Raw genomic sequence first — 27,464 nt, 5'->3', positions numbered from 1 at the left:
TATCCCCGAGGTGTGTATGGGGAGATGGAGACGGGAATGGGCTATGGGGAAGGTGAGGGGGGCCAGGATGACGGGTATAAATAGATTTGGTGTTAGTAATAGGGGTAAGGCGGCCCTCTCAAGAGTTGCGCAGCCAAACCATACCATGGAATCCATTACGCGCCCCCTCTTTTCTCCATGATATTCTATTGACAGGTGAGTGAAAACCAGACCCACACCTGCCTACACCCCTTCATTAACACCTACACCACCTGTCCGTCCCATAAACCAGCCTCTAGCGGTGCAAATTAGTGCAAAAATCCAGAAAAAGATGACTAGTGTGAGAAAACTTCATGGGATCTCATATTGATTTACGGATCCCAGAGAAGGAGGGTATATCTCTCAGAGTTTCTCTATTCATACGCCTCTCCCATCCCTCCTAGGACGCGGTGTGGCCGGCGAGGGACCTGTGCTTGAAGTGTGAGCCGCCAGAATGTGGATCAGAGGGTGCAAGATGCGATTTTTGATCAATTTTTAGCAAGTTATAGAAGTGAAGATCATGTTTTGCCTTCGCAGTCGCGCCAACCTTCCCGGATCGTCCATATTTCGGTAACTCAAATATCATCAAACATCATGCTGACACGTACTCAGTGGACATAAGTGACGTGTTTATATCTCAAGTTGAAATTTAAGTGGTGAAGTGAGTGAATTGAGGGATATGAGTGTTGAAATGGTGATAATAATGAACGGTGTGGTGTTTTCAGGTTGGCCAGCCTGGTGACAGCATGAGCGATCTGCCCACCACTCCGTTTGAAGGTGTTAGCTGAGCTCGCTCTCCACCACACTCCATTCTCCTCCACCACATCCCCCATACCTTTACCACACCCAACCACAGGCCCCCTGCCCTTAGCACATCCCACCACACTTCCTACACCTCTCCACCACGTTGCCCACACCACAGTCTAGTTAATCCTTTCTCTACCACACTCCTTGTATTCCTAACACACCACACCACACCTCCTGCCACATTGCTTCCACCACACCCTTGTCTAAATTTCTTACCTCAACCACATTCTGCCACACACCATAAACCTCTTGTCTCTGCCACCTATCCCCTACCACATTAATTTGCATCTACCATACATCCCATACATCTACCACACTACCACATCCCTTGAGCACCTTTTTCTATCTGCCACACCCATATTCTCTACACCTCACGCTTTTTGTCATATTCCTATCTCATCACACTTCCTCTGCCACACTTAACACTAAACTAGCCCCCGTCACACCTTGATTCGGCAGGATGTAGTTATCTTGCTTACCTGAAAACTTACACACACACACACACACACACACTTTCTTCATCTTAATTTACTTTACCTAACCATTCTTCACCTTACCTTACACTGCTTTACCTTCACATAATTTGCCATATAATATCTTACCTTGCCTAACCTAGTCCAGCGTAACCATATTTTACCTTAACGAACACCTTTATTTTACTTATTCACTTTGTATTACCTCACCTTACTTATTAATCTTTGCCAACTTAACCTTACCTTATTTGGTTTTACTTTGCCTTACCACACCTTTCTGCACCTTCCCTTACCTAACCTATTAATCTTACCTTACATTACCTGACCCTACCTAACCTTATCTTACCTCACCCTACCTAACTCTACCATACCTTACGTTACCTTACCTTGCCGTACCATACCTTGCCATACCTTACCTTACCTAACCTAACCTAACCCAACCCTGCCCTACCTTACCTTACCTAACCTAACCTAACCTAACCAGACTTTACAATGAATGCATCAGAAGAGTGTGGGTGTTGCAAATGTATTTTTACGCATGTTCTTGATAAGTTTGATTGTATGCTTTCTTATTCACCAATTGTTGATGTATCATGGGATGTTTTTTTTAGTATTTTCCTCTTCAGTTACTGTCAGGGTGGTGAGGCGAGGTTAAATTAAGATGTGGGATGGTTAGGCTATTCATCTTTAGTTTTATGATTTTTTATGTATCTTCTTTGATTTGTGAGATTTTAGTGTGGTTATTGTTCTTCAAAGTGTGTTTTTATTGGGATCTTTGATTGAAACATGGAGATTCACTTATTTATTTGTTTATTTTACTTCATAGTGTTTAAATTGAAGATCATAGATTGAAATATGGAGACTTATTTATTCATTTATTTACTTCATAGTGTTTTTATTGAGGATCTTGAACTGAAACATTGAGATTTATTTATTTATTTATTTATTTGTTGGTGCATCTTGATACTTAGGTAGTTGTCTATTCTTTCTTTTTTCTTCTTTTTTTCTATCTACATCTGCACAATTATTGATCTGTTTTCTATGTTATGATACTTTGCAGTCTGGTTTTAATTTTGTATATACATTTACTTGTTTATTTATCTACTTTGCATGTCATTATACTTTCCAGTCCAGCTTTAAGTTTATATCTACAAATGAAACACAATCAGTCAGCCAAAGATGTACACCCGTCACCCTTAACACTGTACATTGTCTTAACCTGACCTAACTTCACTGCCCTGACAGTTCTTTCATTAGGATATATTTTTCAGTTTGGTTCTCTGTTATATCTCTCAGTAAGGATGTTTGGTGGATGCTGTACAGATCTTTGGGGTTTTCAGTTTACTATGTGTTGTAATTAAAGTTTATGTATCTTATTATTTTCTATGTGCTTTATGTTTTTGGTACAGTTGGGTCCGTAACTTTTTTTGTACAAGTTATAGAAAAGGAGAGAAAACAATGGCCCTCTGTTTTATTAATTTATTTATTGATTGATTGATTTGACGTGACTAATAGATGCAGTTTGGCTCTCATTTTAATATTCTCAAGAAAAGGGATAATTTTCAGATCGTAATAGCTAACATTGTCATTGTGGAAGTAGGTAATATTCCTATTTTCCAGTGGTGATGTGTCTCTTTCCAATAGGGACTCAAGGGCTGAGTGTGTAAATGTGTGTATGAGTGAGTATGTGGTGCCTCTTCTGGGTCACTGCATAAATGATAGATAAACATAGCTATCTGTATGTACGATAGACCGATAGAAAAAATTAACATAGCTATAGTAGTAATTGATATATTTTGCAAGGTTAAATTTCCTGTGTTAATTGGTAATGTTTGTCTTTCCCAAGTAGACTTAATCCTGGGTAGTCAGTTCCTGCCTGCACTGGCCACTGTTGACCGGGAGAACGGAGAACCAGTGGCCCGGGTTGGAGTATTGCAGTGTCGCAGGTGCAATGCAAGCTTCTTACAGGTGAGTGTGAGTGCTGCCTTGCCTCTCACAGGATGCCATACACTTAACTCTTACGTCACACAGGAAACATACGGTACACTCTGGAACTCCCTGCCTGCTTCTGTGTTTCCATCTTCTTTTGACCTGAACTCATTGAAGAGGGAAATTTTAATATATTTATCCTATTCTATCCATCTCTAATGCAAAAGTTAACTAGTACTCTCAATCATTCATCCCTTTCTCTGGTATACTCTGGAGCTCCCTGCCTGCTTTTGTATTTCCATCTTCTTTGACCTGAACTCATTGAAGGGGGAGGTTTGAAGACACATCACATTCTTTTGGCTGACATTCAGACCTGCTTGGAGACTAGCATCTAAGTGGGCCTTTTAATCTTATTATTTTTGTTGCCCTTGGCCAGATATCTGCTTTTAAATAAAAATGAATAGATAGATAAATAGAAAAATAATAATCTATCTGAGCCTTACTTAAGCTGTGTGTGTGTTGGCAGGTGAGGGAGGCGCTGTCCCACTACCGCCTGCACATCTTTGAGACACACAAGGAGCACTTCACGGTGGTGGTCGGAGGCACCTGTCCACTCCCCGGCTGTATCCTTGGAGCAAAGAAGATCCCCACCATACACTTCCACTGCTCCTACTGCTGCTTCATGTCCACTGAGGTGAGGCACAACACCACTACCACCACCACCACCACCACCACCACCACCACCACCACCACCACCACCACCACCAATACCTTTGTCACTTTTTCTTTCTTTTTCATGTCCAGATTTTTTTTAACCAGATTTTTTTTTTTTTCTGTTATTTTATTTATTTATTTATTTTATTTTATTGTTATTTTATTGTTATTTTCTATCACTACCATCACCAATATCATCTTTGTTACTTTTTTTTTTTTTTTTTTTTATTCATGTCTTTTTATGGTGATAGTTCTGTTTGTTTTGTGGTGTAGACTTGATATTGTGTTGCAGGTAATGGTGGTGATGACTAGAGATGTAATGATATCAAAATTTTGGCCGATTCCGATACCAATACCACCTAATTGGGTCGATACCAATACTACTACTGATACAGATAGTACTACTTGTAGTGATTAGTGCACTGGACACCAGGATGAGGTAGTGGACGGGGAGCGTTATCAGATGGGAGGCTTTGTTTTGGGGGATGCTGTAAGTCGTTCTGAGAACATTTGTGAAATAGGAGCAATTCTAGAAGCTTTTTGAAGCCATTTGCAAAGGTAAATTACTCAGTAATTGGAATGAATATCTTCTCAGTCTTCTGATTCTTGTCAGTTATTTTAAATTCTTACTTCTTACTCCTTTAGCGACCATTTGGTCTTGTGCATTTTCATTATTAATTTTATTGACAATATTTTGGCGATCAAAAATTTTTTTTAAATAATTAAAATTGTAAAACAGACACAAAATATTAGCAAAAGAAACTCATTTTGTTGTGTATGTTTCTCTTTAATTAAATCTGACATCCTTTGATATTAATTCATTAGACATTAGTAGACCAATTCAGAAAAATGAGCTTTCACCTAATCTTTTCAATTAAATAGAAAAAGTTTAGTTTATTCTAAATTTCTAGTGTATTGCTATGATCTTAAATAATTAATATGCAACAAATTATACACAATGCACATGATTACAAAACAGAATCGTTACTTTCTTAGTTATGGAATTTTTACATCCTTAGGTTAACACAAGTAACTCAAAAATTAAACTTGCATTAAAATTAATATACATATATAATTCGAGCTTCCACCTATTCCAGTATGATATCTTGGAAAAGGCTAGCACTAGCACTGTTAATTATAAATCAAATAAGAATATGCTGTTATTTACAATAATGCAAAATGCCTAACTATATATATATATATATATATATATATATATATATATATATATATATATATATATATATATATATATATATATATATATATATATATATACCAAATCATTTTGTTGGATTCTCAATATCTGAAGTTTGACATTCTTAGATTATAGTTCAAAAACATAAGCTTTTCACCTGTGTGAACTTTGTGTGGGTGGAGGAACAGCGTCTGACTGAGAGACAGTGAGAATGCGTGGTGACTCATGACCGACCGTGTGACAGGATGCCGGAGTTCAGCCTATACGCATTTCATACGCGTCCAATTTCTAGGTTGTGGCTTATTACCACAGAAAACAGTATTGTATGACATACAGTAATCACCACGGAAACTTAATACGCCGTATTATGTTAATTTGGTATCATCAATATCTTATATCGAATATATCACTAAGTAGTAAATTCCTTTTAGGTATCGGAAGTATCGGCATAAAATAAGCCGATACCGATACTGATACCCAAAAAATGGGCCGATACCGCCGATTCCAATACCAATACTGATGCATCGGTACATCTCTAGTGATGACTGGTGTAGTGGTGTGTTTTGGCACTGATGGTGATTACAGTAGTAGTGATAATGGTGGTGGTGGTGATGACAGTGGTGGTCTAGTGGTGTGTGTTGGTGATGATGGTGGTGATGATAGTAGTAGTGGTAATGATGGTGGTGGTGACTGGATAATTTTGTGGTGTGTGATGGTGGTGATGATAGTAGTAGTGGTAATGGTGGTGGTGGTGACAGTGGATAATTTTGTGGTGTGTGATGGTGATGGTGATGGCAGTGGTGGTGATGGTGTTACTCTCTTGGCCACAGATCATGGACTTGCCGCTACACATGGAGAAGCGTCACCTGGCATTCTACAGGGAGGTTAGCCTGGTGCTGCGCGGTGATGACATCCAGCGCACCAAGGTATGCACTCACTGCCTCTCACTTCCCCTCCCTTCCTCTCTCACTTTGTCTCACTTCCTCTCACTTTCTCTCTCACTTTGTCTCACTTCCTCTCCCTTCTTCTCATTTCCTCTCACTTTCTCTCACTTTCTCTCTTTTTGTCTCACTTCTTTTCACTTTCTCTCATTTCCTTTCCTTTTGTCTCCCTTCCTCTCGCTTTCTCTTCTTTGTCTCATTTCCTCTCATGTTCTATCCCTTCCTCTCACTTTCTCTCCCTTCCAGCCACTTCTTCCCCTTTTTGTCTCTCTTCCTCTCACTTTCTCTTCCTTCCTCTCACTTTCTCTTCCTTCCTCTCACTTCTTCTCCCTTCCTCTCACTTCATCTCTCCCTTCCTTTCACTTCCTCTCCCTTCCTGTCACTTCCTCACCTCTCTCCACCTGTGCACTGTTGACAGATCTCTATCCTGTTATAAGAAATGCATGAAGAAATCTGAAAACTGGTGAAGTATTTTGGCAGAATGAAAAAAATAATCTTCATGAAAAAAAAACTGTTTGTATTTTTCAAAGTGGGAATATATTACTGGAGGTACTGAGACATTTAAAGAAGAGTCAAAGTAACTAAATATTAACTGCATGACACTTTTTTTTTTTTTTTTTTTTTTTTTTCCCATTATATTTCTGTAAACCTGTATCAACATTCAAATTAGACACTGAGATACATAAAGAAGACAATACAACACCTTAACCCGTGTGTCCTGTGTGGTGCAGGTGTACACATGCGGCGAGTGTGGCATCAAGATCCAGGGCACCGTGTCCATCGTGCGGCACCTTTTAGCACATGACACTGACCAGCAGAAGCCCGCCATGGCACTCTTGAACGGCACTGGTGACGGCGGTGGCCAAGCGCTGCTGAACGGGGAAGGTAGATGTGATAGTGACAGCGGCGGCGGCAAGGAAGGAAACACATTCTCCGAGCACGTGTTGGCTGGAGAAAATGGCATTGTGAATGGGTATGAGGAGAGGAAACCAGTGGAGAACGGTCTGAGTCTGAAGGAGGAGAGCGTTGACGTACACTTCATGCGCAGCCTACAGGGGATGGACGGCGGGCTAGGGATAGGGCACTACTACCACAGTGAGGGGGAGATGGGTGATGGGGAGGCCATGGACATTGCCTCAGACCCCCAGCCGTACCTGCACAGCCCCTTGGAGAGCATGCAGGTGGAGATTAATCCTTTGGACATCCTCACAACTGTCATGGAGGAGGACCAGAAGAGCACCAATCCTGTCTTCCCACCTGAGCACTTCCTCCTCACCTTACCTGCCCCTGCACACTTCTTGGAGGGGTCAGGTGAGGTGGTGGGGCAGGAGGAGGTGGCCGAGGGGACGCCAGAAGCACAGGAGCAGGATGAGGATGCAGGAAGCACAGAAGGATACTCAGATGTCCCTAGCGATATCTTACTGGACCATCCGGGGCTGTACAACTGTGACCGCTGTGAGGAGACCTTCCGCTACCAACACCAGCTGGTCACACACAAACACCAGGTGGGTCTTATACCTTCTTGTTGAGTGGTGGAGGTAGTAGCGTGATGTGCGTCTGTGTGTTTGTATATTGATTGATTACTTATGGTTTGTGTGTGTGTGTGTGTGTGTGTGTGTTTTGGATTCTTTGTGTCATTAGTTCATTGCATATGTTTTTTTCTGGTTTCTCTTTATGAATTCCTTGTTATTACTTTATTGTACGTCCTCATATTTATTCTGTGTTCATTTCAGTCATTCCTCAAACTAAATTTTCATATCCCTCAATCACCAACGTCATATTTATACTCACTCTATCATTTCTCAAGCTCATACTCTGTCATTCCTCAAACTCATATTACCATCCCTCAAACTTATACTCTGTCATTCCTCAAACTCATACTGCATCATCCCTCAAACTCATACTATATCATTCCACAACCTTCTTCCACCATCTGACCCCCTTCTGATGGTGCCACAGGTTCACCAGGCACTTGAGGCCCAGTTTGAGTGCCAGGTGTGTGGGCTGGATTTCACAATGGTGCAGGAGCTGAAGAGACACATGATGACACACTCGGGGGGCAGCGTCTTCTCCTGCAGCGTGTGTGGCCAGACCTTCCCTGACCGGCCAACGTTGAAGGCTCACACTGTCACTCATGGGTCAGTCTACTTTGTTGGTCAGTTAGGTTAAGTAGATAGGGAGTTAGTGTATTGGTTAGGTTAGGCTAGGTTAGGGTAAGGTAAGTTTGGTTAGGGTAGGTTAGGTTAGTTTGGGTAATTTAAGCATGCCAGTAAGTGTTAGTCAGATTTGCTTGTTAGTCAGGTTAAGAGAGCAGGCAGGAACTTAGTGTGTCTTGGTTAGGTTAGGTTAGGTTAGGTAGTCAGTTACTCGAGCAGGTCAGTTGGTCAGAGTGAGTCAGTTAAGCATTCATTTTGTCAGTTATCCATTGTGACTACCTATTCGCTCAATGTGTTGTATCAATGCTGGTATAAACTTTCTTACTCCATGTCCTCAGTCTCCTCCTTCTCCTCCTCTTACATCCATCTCTAATATTCTCTAATTCTAATACTCACTTCACAACCTCCATACATCCGTCATGACTCTGCCTATTGACTTTATGTATTGTTTAAGTCTCAGTGCTGGTATAAACATTCCTACTTCTTTATGTCCTCTGTCTCCTCCTCCTCTTACATCCATCTCTAGTATTCTCTGATTCAAATGCACCACTTCACAACCTCCCACTGTCATTTGTATTCCTTGTACTGCAGGGGATCCACGGAACGCTCCAACAAGTGTGAGTCATGTGGCGTGGAGTTCCCTTCCAAGTCTGAACTGACGCGACACATTGTGAAGTACCAGGGAACGTGTAACCCCAACAAGAGTGGTGAGTATGTGTACTTGTAGGAGAGAGAGAGAGAGAGAGAGAAAATGACTTGCACTAAACCGTCACATCATTCTCAGCTTTAATTAGATATATTAGGGAATGACGTATTTAAGAGTTCTGGTACTGTGGGGACTATTGGTATTTATATCCAAACAACTATTTTTCAGGGTCATAGTTATTCAATCCGACTAGATGTGTGTGTGTGTGTGTGTGTGTGTTTCTGTCTGAGAGAGAGAGAGAGAGAGAGAGAGATATAATGACAAACAAAACCACCTCTTACCTCACCTCTAGTCAGTCACTCATCCTTGCAATACCTGCCACCAGAGGGCGTTCGTTGTGCCACATGTGGAGAGGACCTGCCCACCCTAGAGGCCCTGAAGGTGCACCGCAGGACAGCACACCCCACCCCTGAGGTCACCCCGGGCTCCGGCAAGAAGGGCTTCGAGTGTGACTACTGCGGGAAAACTTTCAACTGCCGCTCCAACCTTCGTGACCACTTGGTGAGTCTTGCAGTATGTCAGTCTTGCCTCTTGCCACATCTCCAGACTGACAGGTGTGTGGTGTCTTGCTAATACCTGTATGTAAGCCGGCAGTCTCATAGAGCACAGTCAATGAGTATACTTTTTCTTGTTGAGTTTTAAGCCTGATCTGTTAACACATTCCCTATGTAGCCTCTTCACTGTTATGGTGTGCCTTTTGTAAGCATTCAGAGTGATGTTAACACTTTGCATAGAAGCAGAAAATGGAGGGATAGAAATTTAATATTATTTCTTCCACTACAAAAGAAATGGTGTTGTAAGGGACTGCTCTATAAGAACAAGTGTATAGAAAGTAAGTGATATAGGAAAAATTACTTAGAAAACCAGACAAATAATAGTGTAAAGCAACAGACACAACCCACTGTACTCTGCCTGTCTAAGTATCAGTGCTGGTATAAACATTCATACCCTTCATGTCTTCTGTCTCCTCCTCCTCTTGCATCCATCTCTAGTATTCTCTGATTCAAACACCACTTCACAACCTTCATCCATCCATCATGACTGCCTATTGACTTAATGTATTGTTTAAGTCTCAGTGGTGTTATAAACATTCTTAGTCCTTCATGTCCTCAGTTTCCTCCTCCTCCTCCTCGTCATGCATCGTTAGCATTCTCTGACTCAAACACCCCTTCACAACCTTCATTCATCCATCATGACTCTGCCTATTGACTGCATGTATTGTTTAAGTCTTAGTGCTGCTATAGATATTCTTAGTCCTTCATGTCCTCTGTCTCCTCCTCCTCTTGTATCCATCTCCAGCATTCTCTGACACACACACACACACACACACACACACACACACACACACATACACACACACACACACACACACACACACACACACACACACACACACACACACACACACACACACACACACACACACACACACACACACACACACACACACACACACACACACACACACACACACACACACACACACACACACACACACACACACACACACACACACACACACACACACACACATATATACACATATATATATATATATATATATATATATATATATATATATATATATATATATATATATATATATATATATATATATATATATATATATATATATATATATATATATATATATATATATATATATATATCACACACACACACACACACACACACACACACACACACACACACACACACACACACACACACACACACACACACACACACACACACACACACACACACACACACACACACACACACACACACACACACACACACACACACACACACACACACACACACACACACACACACACACACACTGGAACAGAGAAGGGAAAGAGGGGATCTGATACAAGTTTATAAATTGATCAATGGAATGGACCAAGTGGATAATGAGAAACTGATTCTGAGAGAAGAATATGGCATTCAAAGCACAAGATTGCATAGTAAAAAGCTGAGAAAGGGAAGATGTCTGAGAGATGTTAAAAAATATAGTTTCCCTCAAAGATGTGGAGATGTGGAACAGTTTGAGTGAAGAAGTGGTGTCAGCAATGAGTGTGCATAGTTTTAAAGAAAAATTGGATAAGTGTAGATATGGAGATGGGGCCACACGAGCATAAAGGCCAGGCCCTGTAAAACTACAACTAGGTAAATACACAACTTCCCAGCCAGGATTTCACACCCACTCTGCCCTTCAGGTGGTGCACACCGGGGAGAAGCCTTACCCGTGTGACATCTGCGGCAAGTCCTTCAGCTTCATCCACAACATGAAGACCCACCGGCTGACTCACAACGAGGGGAGGAATGAGGTGTGTCCATACTGTGACAAGGCGTACAAGAGCAAGATCTCCCTCTACTACCACATGAAGAAGGGTAACTGCAAGGGACTCTCCACTAAAGAAGTAAGGGGAAATGTGTGTTGTTTTCTGGCACTTGATTTTTCTTCCTACACTTTCCTTCACCTCACACAGTATCGGTACTGGTATTGCTTGTATATGCTTCCAAAGACAACTAATTATTTTCTTGTATTAATTTTATTTATCTCCAAAGACATATTTAAGAGTAATGGTATTGTGTGGACTTCCTGCTCCTATTCGTATTTATATCCAAACAACTATTTTTCAGGGTTGCTGTTATCCAAAGTGACTATTTTTAAGAGTTGTGGTGTTATAAGGATTCCTGAGATATTGTTTTCCTGGATTTGTTATATGTAGCTCCAAAGATAATGATTTTTAAAGGTTACCGTGTTATTTTTTCTGGATTAGTTTGATATAGTTCCAAAGATGGCTGTTTTAAGGTTACAGTATTATAAACATTCCTGAGATGTGATTTTCCTTGTTTCATGTTATGTTCTTATTATCTCCTCATTTCCTCATACCATTCTTCATTCATTCTCAAGGTAAGACTAGCTTCTCTTCTCATTCCAGGGACTGCCACATGTAGACCTGATAGTTTCTTGCAACTTTCCCTATTTTCTTTTGTTCTTATGTTTATTACCTCTTCCTTTCCTCATGCCATTCTTCATCCATTCTCAAGATAAAATTGTTAGCTCCTCTTGTCATTTTCTTGCAGCTTCCATTATTTCCTTATGTCCCTCACCAGAATCTGTTTTTAATCCATCACTCGTCACCCATCTCTCTGCCAAGGTACCAGAGGGCTACCACCGATGCACCGAGTGTCTGCAGATGTTTGCCAGTGAGGACCGGTACAAGAGCCACAAGGAGAAGGGCCACTGCCAAGTCTCACATCGTTGCCAGCACTGCGGCCTTAGGTGCTCAACGGAAGCCAGGCTGCAGAACCATCTCCAGAAGGGCTTGTGTCTTAAGAAGGTGTGTATGTGTGTGTGGGGGAGGTGGGGTGATTACAAGGGTGTGTATGGGGTGGGGCAGTGTTTAGTGTTATGTGATATGGAGGAGGTCTATGGTGGTGTTGGAAGATGTGAGGTTCTGGGGAAGTGTTGAAGGAAAGCGTAGGAAGGATGTGTGGTTGTTTAAAAGTGTGTTAAGATAGTACATGTAGAAACAACTGAGAAGTGGGCAGTTTAGGATGGTTTGTGAGTGTAACTAAGAAATAGCAAGGAAGATTAGTGAGTGTTTGTAGACATAGAGAAGAGTATGTGGTTGTGTGAAAGTGTGTAACGTAGGATGGAAGGAGTAGAAGTAATTCAGAGGTGGGTATTATAGGACAGTTTGTGAGTTTAACTAGAGAATAGCAAGGAAGATTCACGAGAGTTTGTTGACATAGAGAATAACATGATGGAGCAACACAATAAGTAAATTCCCCAATAACACACCCTTGCACACCTTAGGAATCCTCGGGAGGCGGCTCAGACCCTCCACCGAAGCGGCGCCGAGCCCACAACAAGGAACGAGAGAAGCCACAGGAGGAGATTGTGTGTGACCGCTGCAACTACACCAAGGACTGCTGCTGCACTTCTCCTGCAAGCACTGTGGCAAGCGAGTGTTCTCCATCATGGCCTACACAATGCACCAAGACAAAACCTGCTCCATTCTCAAGCAGCGACGGGAGCGCATCCGCATGGCCATCATGGAGAAGCGGCGGAGGAGGGAGGACCCGAGCCTTCCCCCCTTGCCTGACCTGCCGCCACTGCCCGAGACCCCGGTGCACAATTCAGGCCGGTACACGTCCCACAGAAAGCTACTGATGCTTGACCACAGAAGACCCATAAAGACGGAGAAAACCACACCAGTCAAGGAGAAGAAAGTGGTGGTCAAGGAAGAGCCAAAGGAGGTGAAGGAGGAGGTAGTCACACCCCCTGTCACCACCACACCCATCACCACCCCCATCACCGCCCCCATCACTACCCCCATCACCACGCAGGGGGATGGTGAGGGTGACGACAGCAGCTCAGGGAGTCTCACGGATCTCTCCACCTTCACCTCACCAAACATCCTGCAGCCGGTCACCAACGCCAGCGAGTGAGGTGCGAGGTGCCGGCCTGCAGTGCCCCTCCTGAACCTGGCACTGCTGCCCTACCTGCTGGGTCAGAGTAGGTTGTGAGCTGAGCCTACCCACGCTGGATGGGCTCGCTTTGTACTCAGTTATCGTACCTGACTTTCCCTACGTGCCAAAGAAAGGCTAGTGTTGATGGCGATGGTGGACGGAGAGGCAGAGAAGAAGAGGAAGGGAAAAGGACTCCTCGTGTTGAGTTCCCACATGACAGACAGTTCCAGGACTTGAGGGCTGAAGGAAAGGCAGTGGAGATGAACGAGGGGAGAGAGGGAGGGGATGGAGGAGGTGTGGCAGAGGCAGAGACCATGGGGATGGACCAATGAATTGTGAAGAGACTAGAGAGACAAAGAGAAGGGAGGAGAGGAGGGGGAGGAGGAGGAGGAGGAGAAGGAGGTGTGTTAATAAGAGGAGAGCTGTGTCACCTCTCTGTCACACATATCCAGCAAGGAAAAGCATTGTCTTGCATCTATTTAGTGAGTGTTTCCTCCTTTGCTTGTGATAGTAAATTTAAGCTGAGACACGAAGGAGAGGCAAGGTCACAAGACTGGCCGAGTTGACAGGACGCTTGATGCACGAGTGAGTGGCAGCCGTGTCACGTGGGTCCCTCTGTGCCAACAGGAGGGAGTTTTATCAGTGTTTGTTAGCGTTATTTGTACGAGAGGATGTGGCAGCGTAGGCTTGGGTTTGTGTGCGGACCAACTCAAATGCATGACATGAAATACATTGGTGGTGGTCAGTGAGGAGTGTTGCATGACTGCATGTTTTTTTCAGTGGCAAGAAGGAAAGTGTTGTGCGTTGCATTGCATTGAAGTCTTCCTGATGCCTCGGTGAAAGACACTTTGTCAGCCAAGAGTGACAGTCTTAACTTGTTGCCACAACCTTGAATGAACTAACCACTGCAACTCACTGTCTGTCTGAGTGAGGTGAATGCTGAGTTCAGGAGCCAGCGTGTGACAACTCATGTTACTTAGACGGTTTGTTAAGGGACGCAGCGAAAGGTTGGTTTATTATTCTGGTGTATTGGTAAAGTAATCATCTTTTTTACTGGATGTTGGAGTGTGTGTGTGTGTGTGCGTGCGTGCGTGTGTGCATGTGTGTGCGAACAAATTAAACTGTATGAGTCAAGATTGAACAAAAAGCCAGGACAACAGAATGCATTACAACCTTGACAGTGCATCAGGAAAACAAACAAAGTAACCAACTGACAATACATCCTCATATGAAATAATGAAGTGCTAAAGAAAAAAGAAAACGAAGAGCGACATTTTAAACGTAACCACTCAGGAAATGTTTGTTGTGTTTTCTTGAATGTAAACTGTCATTTCTTTTTCTCTGGGACCGTCAATTCAATGTCTGCTGCTTATGTTGACTTTCTGTTTCTTTGGCTTGTCTGAGAGTGCGTCGTATGTTGCGTGGGTGACAGTTCCGTTCCGTTTCCTTCCGTTGTGTTCCGTTCCGTTTCTTTTTATTCTGGTCTGTTTTGCTCCTGTTCTGTTCTCTTCAATTCTGTTCCGTTTCACTCTTAAATTCTTCCTTTCCATTCTGTTCTATTTTTCTCCTGTTTCATTCCTTTCTCTACTGTTCCATTTTGCTCCTTTTTTGTTCCATTCCTTTCAATTTTGTTCCATTTTGCTCCTGTTCTCTTCCGTTCCTTTCCATTCTGTTCCGTTTTGCTCCTGTTCCATTCCATTCTGTTCCGTTCCTTTCCAATTTGTTCATTTTGCTCCTGTTCCATTCCATTCCGTTCCTCTCCATTCTGTTCCGTTTTGCTCCTGTTCCGTTCCTTTCCGTTCTGTTCCGTTTTGCTCCTGTTCCGTTCCGTTCCTCTCTCAAGACAATGTTGAGTTTGTATATGTAGAATTTTTAAGTCCCTGGCAATCCTTAGGTTATTTGTGTATGATTTTGGTGTTACTATTATGAGCATTGCTATTATTGTTCTTTTACACTGATGTTAAAACAGCTAAGGTATAATTCACTTAAGTTATTTATGTATTTAATTTACGTAATGTTGATGCCGGTACATAAGATGGAGTGTTTATCCTCGTGTATCTGTTTCTCAATATACCAAGCCACTGCTGCTCCTTGAAATATTAAAAAAAAGAAATATATAAAGCTTTCACCCTTTCATCTTTTGCCTCCATAGATACAACTCTCTCTCTGTCTTTCTCTTTTTGTCTATCCATACCTCTCTCTTTGTCTATCCATATCTCTCTCTCTCTCTCTCTCTCTCTCTCTCTCTCTCTCTCTCTCTCTCTCTCTCTCTCTCTCTCTCTGACATATTTCCATTTTCCACTGCTATCTGGCTAATCTTTCCACAATTGCTAACATCACTCATACACCTGACTTGCTCCACCATCTCCAAGCATTTTACTTTAGTCTGTCTACTCTAAAGTGGCTCATGGGTCTCACATTGAATGGTGCCCCAGGGAATGCGTGGTTGTCCTATCTTGAGACAAACCGTGAGCTGTCCTTGTAAAAAGTGCATTGATCAAGAGAAAAGTATTATTCACATCAAATCAATTACGTTAACAAGCTACAGTATGTTTTAAATCCAGGAGCCATTTTACAGTAGCCAGACTGAGTATACCTATAAAGTGCTTAAGCTATCATTCTTTATTCCCCTTCTTTGTTCTTGATGCTTATAAAGACTTCATACATTGCCAGGAACCAGTTTACAGTAGACAGACTATACCTGTTAAGTAGATAAGCCATCATTTTTATCTCCCTTTCTTCTTGATGCTTATAAAGACTTCATACATTGCCTCTAGTGTTGGGAATTGTTGTTTATGATTGCTAAAAGAAGGAAAGGTTAAAAGTTGGCCATAGTATTCAATATGTACTGTTTGTGGCAATTCTTTCATCTTTTTTTTGTTAGTATATGCAATGATAGCACTCTCTCTCTCTCTCTCTCTCTCTCTCTCTCTCTCTCTCTCTCTCTCTCTCTCTCTCTCTCTCTCAGTGATAAAAAGAGAAAAAGTATTAAAAAGTTATCATAGTGTTCATTTTACACCTTTGATGACTATAAGTTCCACCCTTGATAGATAGAATTCCTCTCTCTCTTCTTCTGTATCCCAATCCTTTATATTTACTAGAGAAGAAAAAATAATGAACCATATCCATTTTATCCAGAGTAATGTTTTGTTTATCTATTATTACTCAAAAATTATTAAAAAGGCTTGGAATTTTTGCTCTGACATTATATAGTGTTGATTAAGCCTCTCTCTCTCTCTCTCTCTCTCTCTCTCTCTCTCTCTCTCTCTCTCTCTCTCTCTCTCTCTCTCTCTCTCTCTCTCTCTCTCTCTCTCTCTCTCTCTCTCTCTCTCTCTCTCTCTCTCTCTCTCTCTCTCTCTCTCTCTCTCTCTCTTGCCAAACATGTACCGAGAGAGAAATACCACTAAAGTTTTGATGTGGTGAAGTATCTGTCTTTATCAATTCATCTACTTAAAGCTTGCATATTTTCCTCTATTCTTTCATTATTCTTAACTCCCCACTAAAGTTTTGTTGTGAATAAGTTTCTTGTCTTTATCAATTCATCTATTTAAAGGTTGCATATTTTCCTCTTTTCATTATTCTTAACTCCTCACTAAAGCTATGATAAGAATAAGTATGTCTTTATAAACTTATCTATTTTAATGCTTCCCTGTTTTCCTCTAATCTTTCATTCATTATTCTCAACTCACCACTAAAGCTTTGATGTGAATAAGTATCTTTCTTTATCATTTCATCTATTCAAAGCTTGTATATTCTTTTCTGATCTTGTTTTATATCTTGGCCTACAAACCTCTTACATTTCTTCCCTTTTTCTCTTAGTTAATCTTCTTCCAGTGCTTTATATTCTTCACACAGCTTGGGAACCTTTGATATGAATTGCCACCATCTTTACCCATCATTCTATCTTGTACTCAAAGCCTGTTGTCTGTCTATATGTACCTGTCTATCTATCATATTCAAAATCTGCTTTCTTTCAATCTACATATCTTATTTTTCAAAGTCTGTTATCTTTTAATCGATCTATCTTATATTCAGTGTCTTATCTATCAGTGAATCTATCTTGTATTCAGTCTTTTATTGAAGTCTTATCTGTCATTCTATCTTATATTCAGAGTCTGCTGTCTTTTATTCCATCTATCCTATATTCAACATCTTATCTATTACTATCTATCTTATATTCAAAGTGTGCTCCCTATCAGTCTACCTACCTTATATTCAAAGCCTCCCTATTCAGGTAATTTTTGTATTTATTTATCTATTATTTTTTTATTGAACCATGTCTTACTTCCTTTGTAAATTGATACCTGTCTATCTTGTGTTCAAAGCCTCCTCTCCCCTCTCAGGATATAGAAGAGGACATGGAATAATTAAGCAGTACATTTTTGGTGTTATTAGTTGAAGTAAATATAGAAATCGGAAAAAGAAAATATAATAATGGTAAACACATCTTATATACCGGCAATCTGGGTATTTATTTATTTATTTATTGTGAATCTACTACTACTACTACTACTACTACTCCTTCAGGCTAATAGTGCACAATAGTATAAGTAATAATGCATTGGGTTTTTTTTTTTTTATCTAATTTTCATCCTGTGACATTGTGAGTGTGTGTGTGTGTGTGTGTGTGTGCGTGCGTGCATACGTTAAAAAAATTAGTCATGGGCATGGAGTCATTCTTTCCTTGCAAATTTTCGCTGTGATAGCCAATAAAAAAACAAAAACAAAAAAGAAAAGAAAAAAAAATGAAAAAAAATAGGGTTCATTGAGGCACAAGGGCACAGGAGGAGATCACAGGGATAGATGGGGGATGCAACTGATTCACTCGTCTAACTCCACAGCAGCCGTATACGATAGTGTGGTAGTACGTAACCTGTATTGTGTGAGAGAGGGGCATTAGTACACCAAGAAGCACAGGGGAAGGAAGTTTGCTTAGGTGTTGTTGAGGCAGGCAGGAAGAGGTGTGTGTGAGTCTCAAGGTGGAAGTCTGGTTATAAGAGGAGGAGGAGGAGAGTGTTTGTGTTAGAAGAGAAGGAAGTGTTTTATGTGTTAGCAATGAAAGAGGAATGCTTTGGTTAAGGAAAAGGGAAAGTTTGAAGTTATAGAAAAGAAAGAAAGGAGAAGAATGTGTTTAAGTTAGAGGAGAAATAAGACAAATTCTTAAGAGAGGAGTGTTTTAGATCAGAGGAGAATGAAGAGGTCTGCTTTGGGAAGGAGAAAGTGTAATGTATAAGAGAATGGAGGAGAACGAGACCATTTAAATCTTAGAGGAGAAAGAAGAGGAAAGTCATAGAACAGAAATAAGGGAGGAGAAAGAAAGCGTTTAAGGTTTAGAGAAGAAAAGCAAAGTGTTGAAGTCTTAGTAGAGGAAGAAGAGAGGAGAAAAAGTTAAGGCAAGCTTATAGAAGAAAAGAGAGGAAGAGAAAGTGTTCCAAGTCTTAGTGGAGGAAGAAGAGGTTTGGTTAAAGTTTTAAGTGGAAGGCAGGAATGAAAGGAATTGTGTGAAGTGTGAGAAGGAAGAGGATTAATATTCTCAAGCAAAGGAAGATGTAATGGCAGGAAGTCACCTCATCTGTCTCACCGCCCCATGCCTGTCTGCAAAGTGTCCAGTGCAAGACGCAGCAACATCGACTCACCACATCTCATCACCAGAATGTGTTACAGCATTCACAAAGCAAGACAACTAACTCCAGTGACTCACCACTAACTCACCACTACACCCCATCATCACTCAACACTTCCGAGTCACAGTGAACGTGGTTGTGATGTGTAATACTTAACTCAGCCCCTCAGTGGGACTCACAGACACTCGGGGCACATCAGGACAGGGATTGGAAAGTGTCTGGCTTGTGATAATGTGTCACAATGTATCATCTCGCGTTGGAATGTATCGTCTTGCGTTGGAATGCGTCTTATCGTTCCATCTCGCCCTGACAAAGTGTGATACAACAAATGCTCTTGGCGATTTTTTGTAGCATTTCCATAGTGTTGGTACTGACAGCCTGTGTTTCCTGCTGGGCATTACATAAAGTTCCTTAGTTCACACTGCTGCTGTTGACGTCGTGTGGGAGGTTGTGACGCTGCAGGATTCGTGTGTGGACGGTGAAAAGTGCATCTCTGTTGTGTCTTCCCCCAAGGTTGTCTTTTGATTCTAATAGTGTTTTGTGACGTTAAACTCTTTGGTGTCTCGTCAATCACCAGGTTACTTTTTGCATTGAGGTCAGTGTTTGCTGTCTGCTTTGAAAACCACTTGTATGGGGGATCATTAAGAAGCATTGCCAGGCTTGTGTGTTAGCAGCAGTGAACTACAAGCCTTAGGAAGGAACACAATAAGGATGCTTTTTACACCCTCCAAACACCTGAGTCCTGGTTTTTGAGTTCAATGTCTCTATCCTGACTACTTTCAACAGGCTCTGGTACACCTTGCAAGGGTTGACCAGGGTGTTTTGTGACCCCAGCGATAGACTAGCAGGTTTTAGTGGGCGTTGTTGGGGTTTTGATGGGTGTTTTGATGATTGCAGTGATAGTTTGGCAAGAATTGATCAGATAACCACCCTTGACAATGTGACTAACAGCATTGAGGCCTGTGAAAGTAGTGCTGGTGAGAGAGCAAGGCAATTCAAGCTTTATTTTCAGTAGAACTTTTTAATTGGGTATCAGGGTCATGACAGATTCGTCTGGAAAAAAAAAAAGAACAGACAAGTCACTCAAGCTTCCACTTTCACAAAAAAACAGCAAGAGCAATGCCACACAGCAAACACAGCAAGCCGGCGCCACAGCAATGATCCTCGCCGTTTTGTGAGACTTTGTGATACCAGACAACATGGGACAGGACTGAGTGAGCAAGTCCACACAAAGTCCATACCAGTCCCTTGCCAAGCACAGTGTATACTTTGACAGACAAATGCTGGTCTAGCAATAGTGCCAAAGCAGATACCAGTATGTTCGTAGGCCGTCTCTCGTAGGACACTCACACACACAGGTAGCTGGTCATGAGGCTGTAGTGATATTTGTACTGTTTTGTTGATCTTCTGGTAGCCGGCAGCACAGCGTAGGTGGCGAGGTACATATCACCAACCCAAGTGTTCATGAAATAGTGTTACGTAGTGTGTTACATAGAGCAAGTTGTCACCGCCGCCGCCGCCGCCAACACTTTATTACCACCGTATTCTCAAATGTTTCAGTGTCTCGCCTTGACTGCTTTCAACAGGCTGCACTGGAGGTCACTGCAGGTTTCCAAGGGTGTCTTCTTAGCCTCACTAATTGTTTTCCAGACTAGTGGAAGTTACTGGATGTTTTTATAGTGACAGTGATTGTTTTCCAGGCTGTAGTGGAAGTTATTGCAGTGTTTTCATGATTGAAGTGATAGTTAGTGGATGTTTATAATGACTGCAGTGATGGTTGTCTGGACTGTAGTGGAAGTTACTGGGATTTGTAAGAAGAGAAACATAGCTAAGTGAACCTGCCTGATCATCTCTGTGGCCTGTGGAAGTAGTTGTGGAGAGAGAATGTTTCAGAATGCGTCTCTTAGTCTTCAGGGTAACGGCAAGGAACTGATGCATATCCAGGGTTGTCCGTGAGGGCGTGCAGGCGACGTCTCACTGTTTGCTGTTTGTTGAGCCGGGAGTGAAATGCGTTATGAATGAGTTTTGTTCCTTGAGTAAAGTTTGTAAATAGGATTGCATGTGAATTCTTTTAATGTTTTGATTATATTTAACAGAACTTGTCATATTTTCTTCTTTTTTACATGACACACTGAGGTCACAAGACATGCTTATCTATTTATGTTCCCTAACTTATTAATTTTACCACATGTACTGACTCTACATATAAACTAATTTATTTACTTTTTACATTTAGTTTTATCATGACAGTTTTGATTATATTTAACAAAACATGACTTTTTTCATGTATGACACACTGAGCCCACAAGACATTACTACCTATTTATATTACCTAACTTATTAATTCTACCTTGTTGTGTCTTGATTTTACATAATTTGTTTACTTTTGCCCCACATTTCAGCTTCTTCATGACATACTGGGGTCAAAACACATTATTACCTCCTTGTTGTATTTTCTTATTTATTTGTTTCTATCATGTGCTGTATTTTTTCTATATGTCCAAACTTGTTTCTTTTAATATCCTTTTTTTCTTTTCTTTTATTTAATTCTTTTTTTTTTCAGGCCACAGGTCACATTTCCTTCCATTCAAACTGCCTACCTCTTATGTTTCACCTTGATCCTACACCTGTTCATTTATCTTATTAGTGATTCATGTTTTCCGCATATCATTCCATATTCTTTTCACAACTAAGACTGTCACACTTCATCACTGTTATTTAGACTTACTTACTTTTTTGTTTACATTCTACCTTTATTCTTTTTTTTTTCCATCATTCCATCCTTTCATGACTAAGGCCACAGCACATGTTTTTTTTTTTTTTTTTTTTTTTTTTTTTTTATCAGGAATTTAGTGCATCACTGTATTTATTTTTTATATTCAGAATTTGTTGTTATTATTTTCATTCAGGTTTAGCAAAAGCTTCATGGTACATACATACATATTTAACCTTTTCCATGACAGATTATTACTTCCATTTATATTCCCAAACTCATGAATGTAACTTGTACAATATTTTACGTCCCATCTTTCCACACTCACACACACACACACACGCTTTCATTCCATTTCCATTTACAAACTCACTGATACCATGAATCTTACACTATTCTCATTATCTCACACACTAAACCATCTCTACTCCATCTCTTTTCAATTTCCCATGTTTACTTTACATCTTGTACCATCCCACCTTTTTACTCAATCTATTTCTATCCACACACATTACCTACATAATCTCACACACATAAACTATTTCTACTCCACCTATCTTCATTTTGTCACCATTCCACCTTCCTTTAGATGGCCCACATCATTTCATAACCTATTTCTATTTACACTCATTATTTGACCAAAGCCTTCATGAAACCTGTCCTCTTGTTCTTGTTTCACTTGTTTTACCAATTCCCTTGTGAGTGCAACTGGGGCTGCACAACACACCCTTGGCTTTAATTTATAGGCATTTTTGAGGTGCTGGAAGTGTTGTGTGGTATGCATGCGAATGAGAGAACGTGTAAGGGAGAGGGAGAGAGAGAGAAGGGTGTACAACTCTCTTTAACTAGACTAAGCTCATCTGATCCGTCTAAAACAAGAGGACTTACCCCGAACAATCGCTCACAGCAATAAATGTCACTGTTATAGCCATGTTTCTGTAATATAGTGTTTCATTAACCTACTGTGTGTCTGTCTGTCTGAGAGCTACATAGTATATATTTTTCTTAACCTACTGTACATGTGTGAGCTTAATAATAGTGTTTCCTTAATCTAATCCATGTGTGTGTGTGTGTGTGTAAGAGAAACAGATTTCCAGTCCATATTTACACCCAGAATTTATTTGTACACTCACATCACTCATCCATTGCAGGTGTTTATATTTGTATGTTTCCCTAACCTGTTGTGTATATGTATGTGTGTATAAGCTACATTCCCAGTCCATATCTACACCCAGGATTTACTTGTACACTCCCTTACCTCACCCACAGTCCATTGCAGGTGTCTATATGTATGAAGGGAAGCTGTGAGGTACAAGAGGCTGCCTTCTAAGTGTTAGGATTCTCAGGTAAGCTTGTCCTGTCTTTGGTAATGGGATTGAGTGTGGTTAGGTTAGGTTATGGTGTGTATGTGTGAGGGTGTACATGATTGAGATAGTAAATAAGTATGTAAATATGTAAACACTAATAGTATGAATGTTTGTGTGCATGTGTGTTGGTGCATGCTTGAAGGCGAAAGAGTGTGTGTTAGTGCATGCTTGGAGGTGAAAGTGACAGTGTGTGTGTGTGTGCTTGGTGAAAGTGACAGGTTGTGTATGTCTATGGTGTGTATGTGTATTAAGAGTAGGATATGTAAAATGTGGTAAATACGTACACACACAAATAACTAAGGTGTATGCGTTAGTGTGTGTGTTTGCATGTATGTAATAATATTGCTTGAAGTCAGTATCCCATTTCAAACACACACACACACACACACACACGACAAAAGCAAGAAAAACACCACATATGTAGTAATGTAATAATAACAAACATCACAACACTGAAAGCCTTGAACATAAAAAACACTGGTACAATATTTCACTTCCTAAAACTCAAATGAACACAAATTAATGACACTTTACAGTTGTGCTAATACTCTCCGTTTTGGCTTGTGACTTGTTATCCACATTTCATGATATAACTCACTACACTCTCTCTCTCTCACACACACACACTCAAAGTAATTTTGTTTCTGCATTTTCACACACATTTTTCAACTTGTTTGTTCGTCATACACCTACACACTCTCTCTCTCTCTCTAAGTAATATTGTTTCTGCATTTTCACACATATTTTCAACTTGTTTGCTCATCATACACCTACACACACTTCACACCATCACAGACTAACCCAACCTATCCTAACCTAACCACACACTTTCTGACTAGGATAATATGACTAAATATTTCTACATTACTTCTTAATAAAAATACAAATACACCATTCTTGCCTCACAACACTTCAAACTAACATGTATCTTTAGCCTCTTAATAAAAAAATAAAAATGATCATTGATATTACTCCACATACATTATTGAGACCACATTACTCTCTCCCTTAGCAAAGACAAGATAAACACACCAGTTGAATGCACATTGTTTAGACTACACATTGTAAACACACACACACACACACACACATTAGTAAACATTATTCTATTTCTTCATGAAGACAATAAACACACACACACACACACACACACACACACACACACATTGTCCCGTTATCTATTCATCAACTTGTCTTCTTTTACAATCACACCCACTGCTATTCATATTTTCTTCTCACTTTCATCATTTTTTCTCTCATTCTTGTTTTGTTCCTCCTCTCTGTCCTGGCCTTCTTAATTCCCGCTAATATAAAAATATCACAAAAACATCTTTCTCTTCCTCGCCATAATCTGAATCAAAACTTCTCTTGCATCCACCCACAGATAAGATTGCCATCACTACAGTCCTTTCCTCAAAGAACACACCTGAAGATTAAAGATGTCAAAGGGAAAAAGATCCAGTGAAGTACCTCAGAAAATAAAGGAATGCAGAAATTTGAGCATATCAAGCTTGACAACTTAATTCATTACAGAACACACCTGAATATTATCCAAGGTGTTAAAAGATGTGAGGCAAAAGATCCTGTGAGTGAAGTGACTGATGGCCAAACACACAGGAAAACAAAAGGAATGCATAAGTTTTCACACATCAAGCTTAGACAATTAAACTCATCAAAGACTTGAGCACCAACAAACACAACAAACCCCATGAGTGAAGTAACTGACAGCCAAACACTCAAAAACTGAAGAAATGGAGACGTTTCAGCAAATCATGATGAAACAAGTGGACTCCTCAAATAATGCACCAAGAGCACTCACCAACACAGACACAAACGATCCAGCGAGTGTGACTGGTGGCAAAACACTCAGAAACACACCGGGAATGCATACATCTCAGCACAAGGAGCAAGTTAGGCTGGTGCGAGTTTAGCTAGGGGATCCAACACTGCTACAAGCCCAGCCAGCGACGACACACTGCCCAGGAACCCCACAGTACCAGCCGACAGCTTAGTGTGGCCAAGATGCGTCAGTGGGATCCAAATATCACACAGGTTCTTGACGCTATCGAAGAAGACATCACGGTGCTCCTCAGCAAACTCTGCCACTGGTTGGAGCGCGGGGACAGCCTTACACACCTCTCTGATCCCCAGCATGCCACTGGAGACACACACCGGGGGACCTAGACACCGCATGCGCCTCTTGGTGATGGTGAGGATCTCGTACGCATCACGGAGGAGGTTGAGAATGATGGAGCCCAACCAGAATTTATTGGATACTTTCGACCATTTCTCCTTGTCGATTTCCCACAAGCCAGCACGTCCGAACCAGATGATGTGGTCGGCCAGGAGGAAGAGGAACTGGTAGATGCGTGAGAGAGTAAGAGTGATGCGGAGTACAGTGTCTGGGAGGTGTAGGGTCCGTAGAGCGCCATGCAGCACCTCTAGACTCTTCCCCAGACGCAGTACTGTAAAGGTGAGATGCTGTTAGTGCCTAGTTCTCTGTCGTTTTGCTCTCTCACCATTGTTTTCAAAGGCCATAGAGATGACTAGCTGGTTCTCAAGTGTTCCTCTGGTTAACAATGTGGAAATGTGTCTGATCTGCCACTAAGACCAAGAAAAAATACTCTTAAAAATCTGTGGAGCTTCAAATAATAGCAACTTTTGAAGTAATAGAGGTGCAGAAATTAAGTGTTGCAGGATATTCTCCTGTGTGTGTGTGTGTTGTTGGTTTGAGATGCATATGTACGGCTGTCTTTATATTCTATTTATTTATTTATTTTCATTTACCTATTTATCTTTTCATTTATTCACTTAGGCTTTTTGGGCCTGTCTAGTCAGTCTTTCAGTTCTTTATCTCTATTACCTTTTCTACTCCATTCCAAGGATCTACATTCACACAATTCTCTCTCTAATTCATGTATAATCCTTTTCCCTGCTTATATTTACCCATCACCCCAAACACCAGTCTGTCCTGTCTTCTAAAGCTCCACAGTGACTCAGCGCTAATAACTTACACTTCCTGAAGGTGGAGAAGGAGCTCTCGATAATCTTGAGTCTGGCCACTGTGTCCCTCAGGTTCTTGCGGCTCTCCAGGTTGTGCCACACCAGGCGACTCAGGTACTGGACAAACCTAACGGCACAAATTTACAGATGTTATGTATCTCTTACTTTCATGCCAACTCTGCTGACCTTCCTAACTTCTTGCCTCCTATCCTCCTGTGGCCTCACTGCATATGGCTCTCTACTTTCTCTTATCTCTATTTTGGCCACTTCACTAATGCAAGAGTCCATCAGTTCACTAGTACTCTCAGTCTTTAATTTCCTTGCACTAGTAAACTCTGAAGCTCCTTGCCTGCTTCTGTATTTGCAGCTTCTTATGACATGAATTCTCTCAAAAGGGAGGTTTCCAGATACTTATCCTTCAGTTTTGGGTAATTACTCTTGTTTCGTTCTTTACAGACTGGTGTGTTAGTGGGTCTTTTCTTTCTTTTTGTTGTAGCTCTCTCTTACATGAAATAAACAATAACTACAACAACAACTATAAGTACTAACCTGAACAGTTTATCCTTCCCTGCCGTGGATGCATTGAGTTTAACCCAGACATCCATATCTCATCTGGTGGTGTGTGAGAACCTTCACTTCTGCACAGCCCTGGCCACCAGTCAGTGTCACTTCTTCAGGAGGTGCTAAAGGAGAGCCATCAGGGAGTCAGGAGTGTTGTGGTGTTGGGGTGTGAGAGTGACGACATGAATGGTTAAAAGTATAAGAAAGAATGAGAAGCCATAGATTGAAAACTACCACCCTTTCTGGCCTAACCCAACTTTACTTAACTGGAAGGCACTTTAAGGCTGGCTTTAACCCTGCACACACACACACACGCGTGCATGAGCTGTACCAAGAGGAGCCGCTACTGGTAACATCATCCAGGCAGTTGTCGCAGCAAATCAAAGTATGACTCGCTATCTCTCAGGCTTAGATAAGAATTAAAACACGTCGTATTCAACCAGTAACAAGAGATGTACATACAATGGTTGACAGCAGTAGTTATCTCATAATAACTACAGTATTGTATGGGAAAACTTTGTATTTCTTAAGCTCGGTCAAGAAAAAGTCAAAATACAAAATCACAAAGTTCTAACATGCAGTGCCTAATTGAGACAGTTATCATCTGTGTGTGGGCTGCTGCTCACGTGCAAACTGTGGTGTGGTGAGGTCACTGTTGTGCATTACATAACACTCACCTCAATACGTGTAGTTACCATGAATGACACACAGCCAGCCGCCAGCCACCACCTCCAGGCGGATAGTCCGGGTACACGCATCACCA

The 27,464-nt window shown here is 41.1% G+C and overlaps 2 protein-coding genes across 3 annotated transcripts; one reads left to right on the top strand and one right to left on the bottom strand.

Moving 5' to 3' along the window:
• LOC123501038 (zinc finger protein 574-like) lies at positions 1-22,712 on the top strand. Its single transcript, XM_045249608.1, is given in 15 exon segments — positions 1-195; positions 423-588; positions 744-795; positions 3,145-3,266; positions 3,754-3,921; positions 5,970-6,065; positions 6,812-7,585; positions 8,040-8,218; positions 8,828-8,943; positions 9,268-9,443; positions 11,168-11,371; positions 12,116-12,298; positions 12,433-12,438; positions 12,778-12,898; positions 12,901-22,712. Coding segments are annotated over 13 exon segments (2,688 nt in total). The 5' UTR covers positions 1-195; positions 423-588; positions 744-764; the 3' UTR covers positions 13,413-22,712.
• Positions 21,895-27,464, bottom strand: LOC123501037 (peroxisomal membrane protein 11B-like). Of its 2 annotated transcripts, none has more exons than XM_045249607.1 (4): positions 27,397-27,464; positions 26,690-26,823; positions 26,152-26,267; positions 21,895-25,602 (listed from the first exon to the last, which is right to left on the bottom strand). In XM_045249607.1, the coding sequence occupies exons 2-4, from the start codon at positions 26,743-26,745 to the stop codon at positions 25,049-25,051; spliced, it is 726 nt and encodes a 241-aa protein (XP_045105542.1). In that variant the 5' UTR covers positions 26,746-26,823; positions 27,397-27,464; the 3' UTR covers positions 21,895-25,048. The 2 variants fall into 2 exon arrangements, with proteins under 2 accessions (XP_045105542.1, XP_045105541.1); XM_045249606.1 differs by having other exon boundaries at positions 27,379-27,462.

Source organism: Portunus trituberculatus, chromosome 8 (assembly GCF_017591435.1).
Source record: "Portunus trituberculatus isolate SZX2019 chromosome 8, ASM1759143v1, whole genome shotgun sequence".
Taxonomy (NCBI): domain Eukaryota; kingdom Metazoa; phylum Arthropoda; class Malacostraca; order Decapoda; family Portunidae; genus Portunus; species Portunus trituberculatus.
The sequence above is the reverse complement of the archived record's forward strand: the minus strand, read 5'-3'. Positions and strand labels throughout refer to the sequence as shown.

Bases quoted from the DNA above. Each gene is read 5' to 3' on its own strand.
- LOC123501037 (XM_045249607.1), bottom strand. From the start codon at position 26,745: ATGGATGTCTGGGTTAAACTCAATGCATCCACGGCAGGGAAGGATAAA. The intron at 26,268-26,689 runs GTTAGTACTTAT...TTGTGCCGTTAG, and splicing joins GGGAAGGATAAACTGTTCAG to GTTTGTCCAGTACCTGAGTC. The intron at 25,603-26,151 runs GTAAGTTATTAG...TCACCTTTACAG, and splicing joins CTTCTCCACCTTCAGGAAGT to TACTGCGTCTGGGGAAGAGT.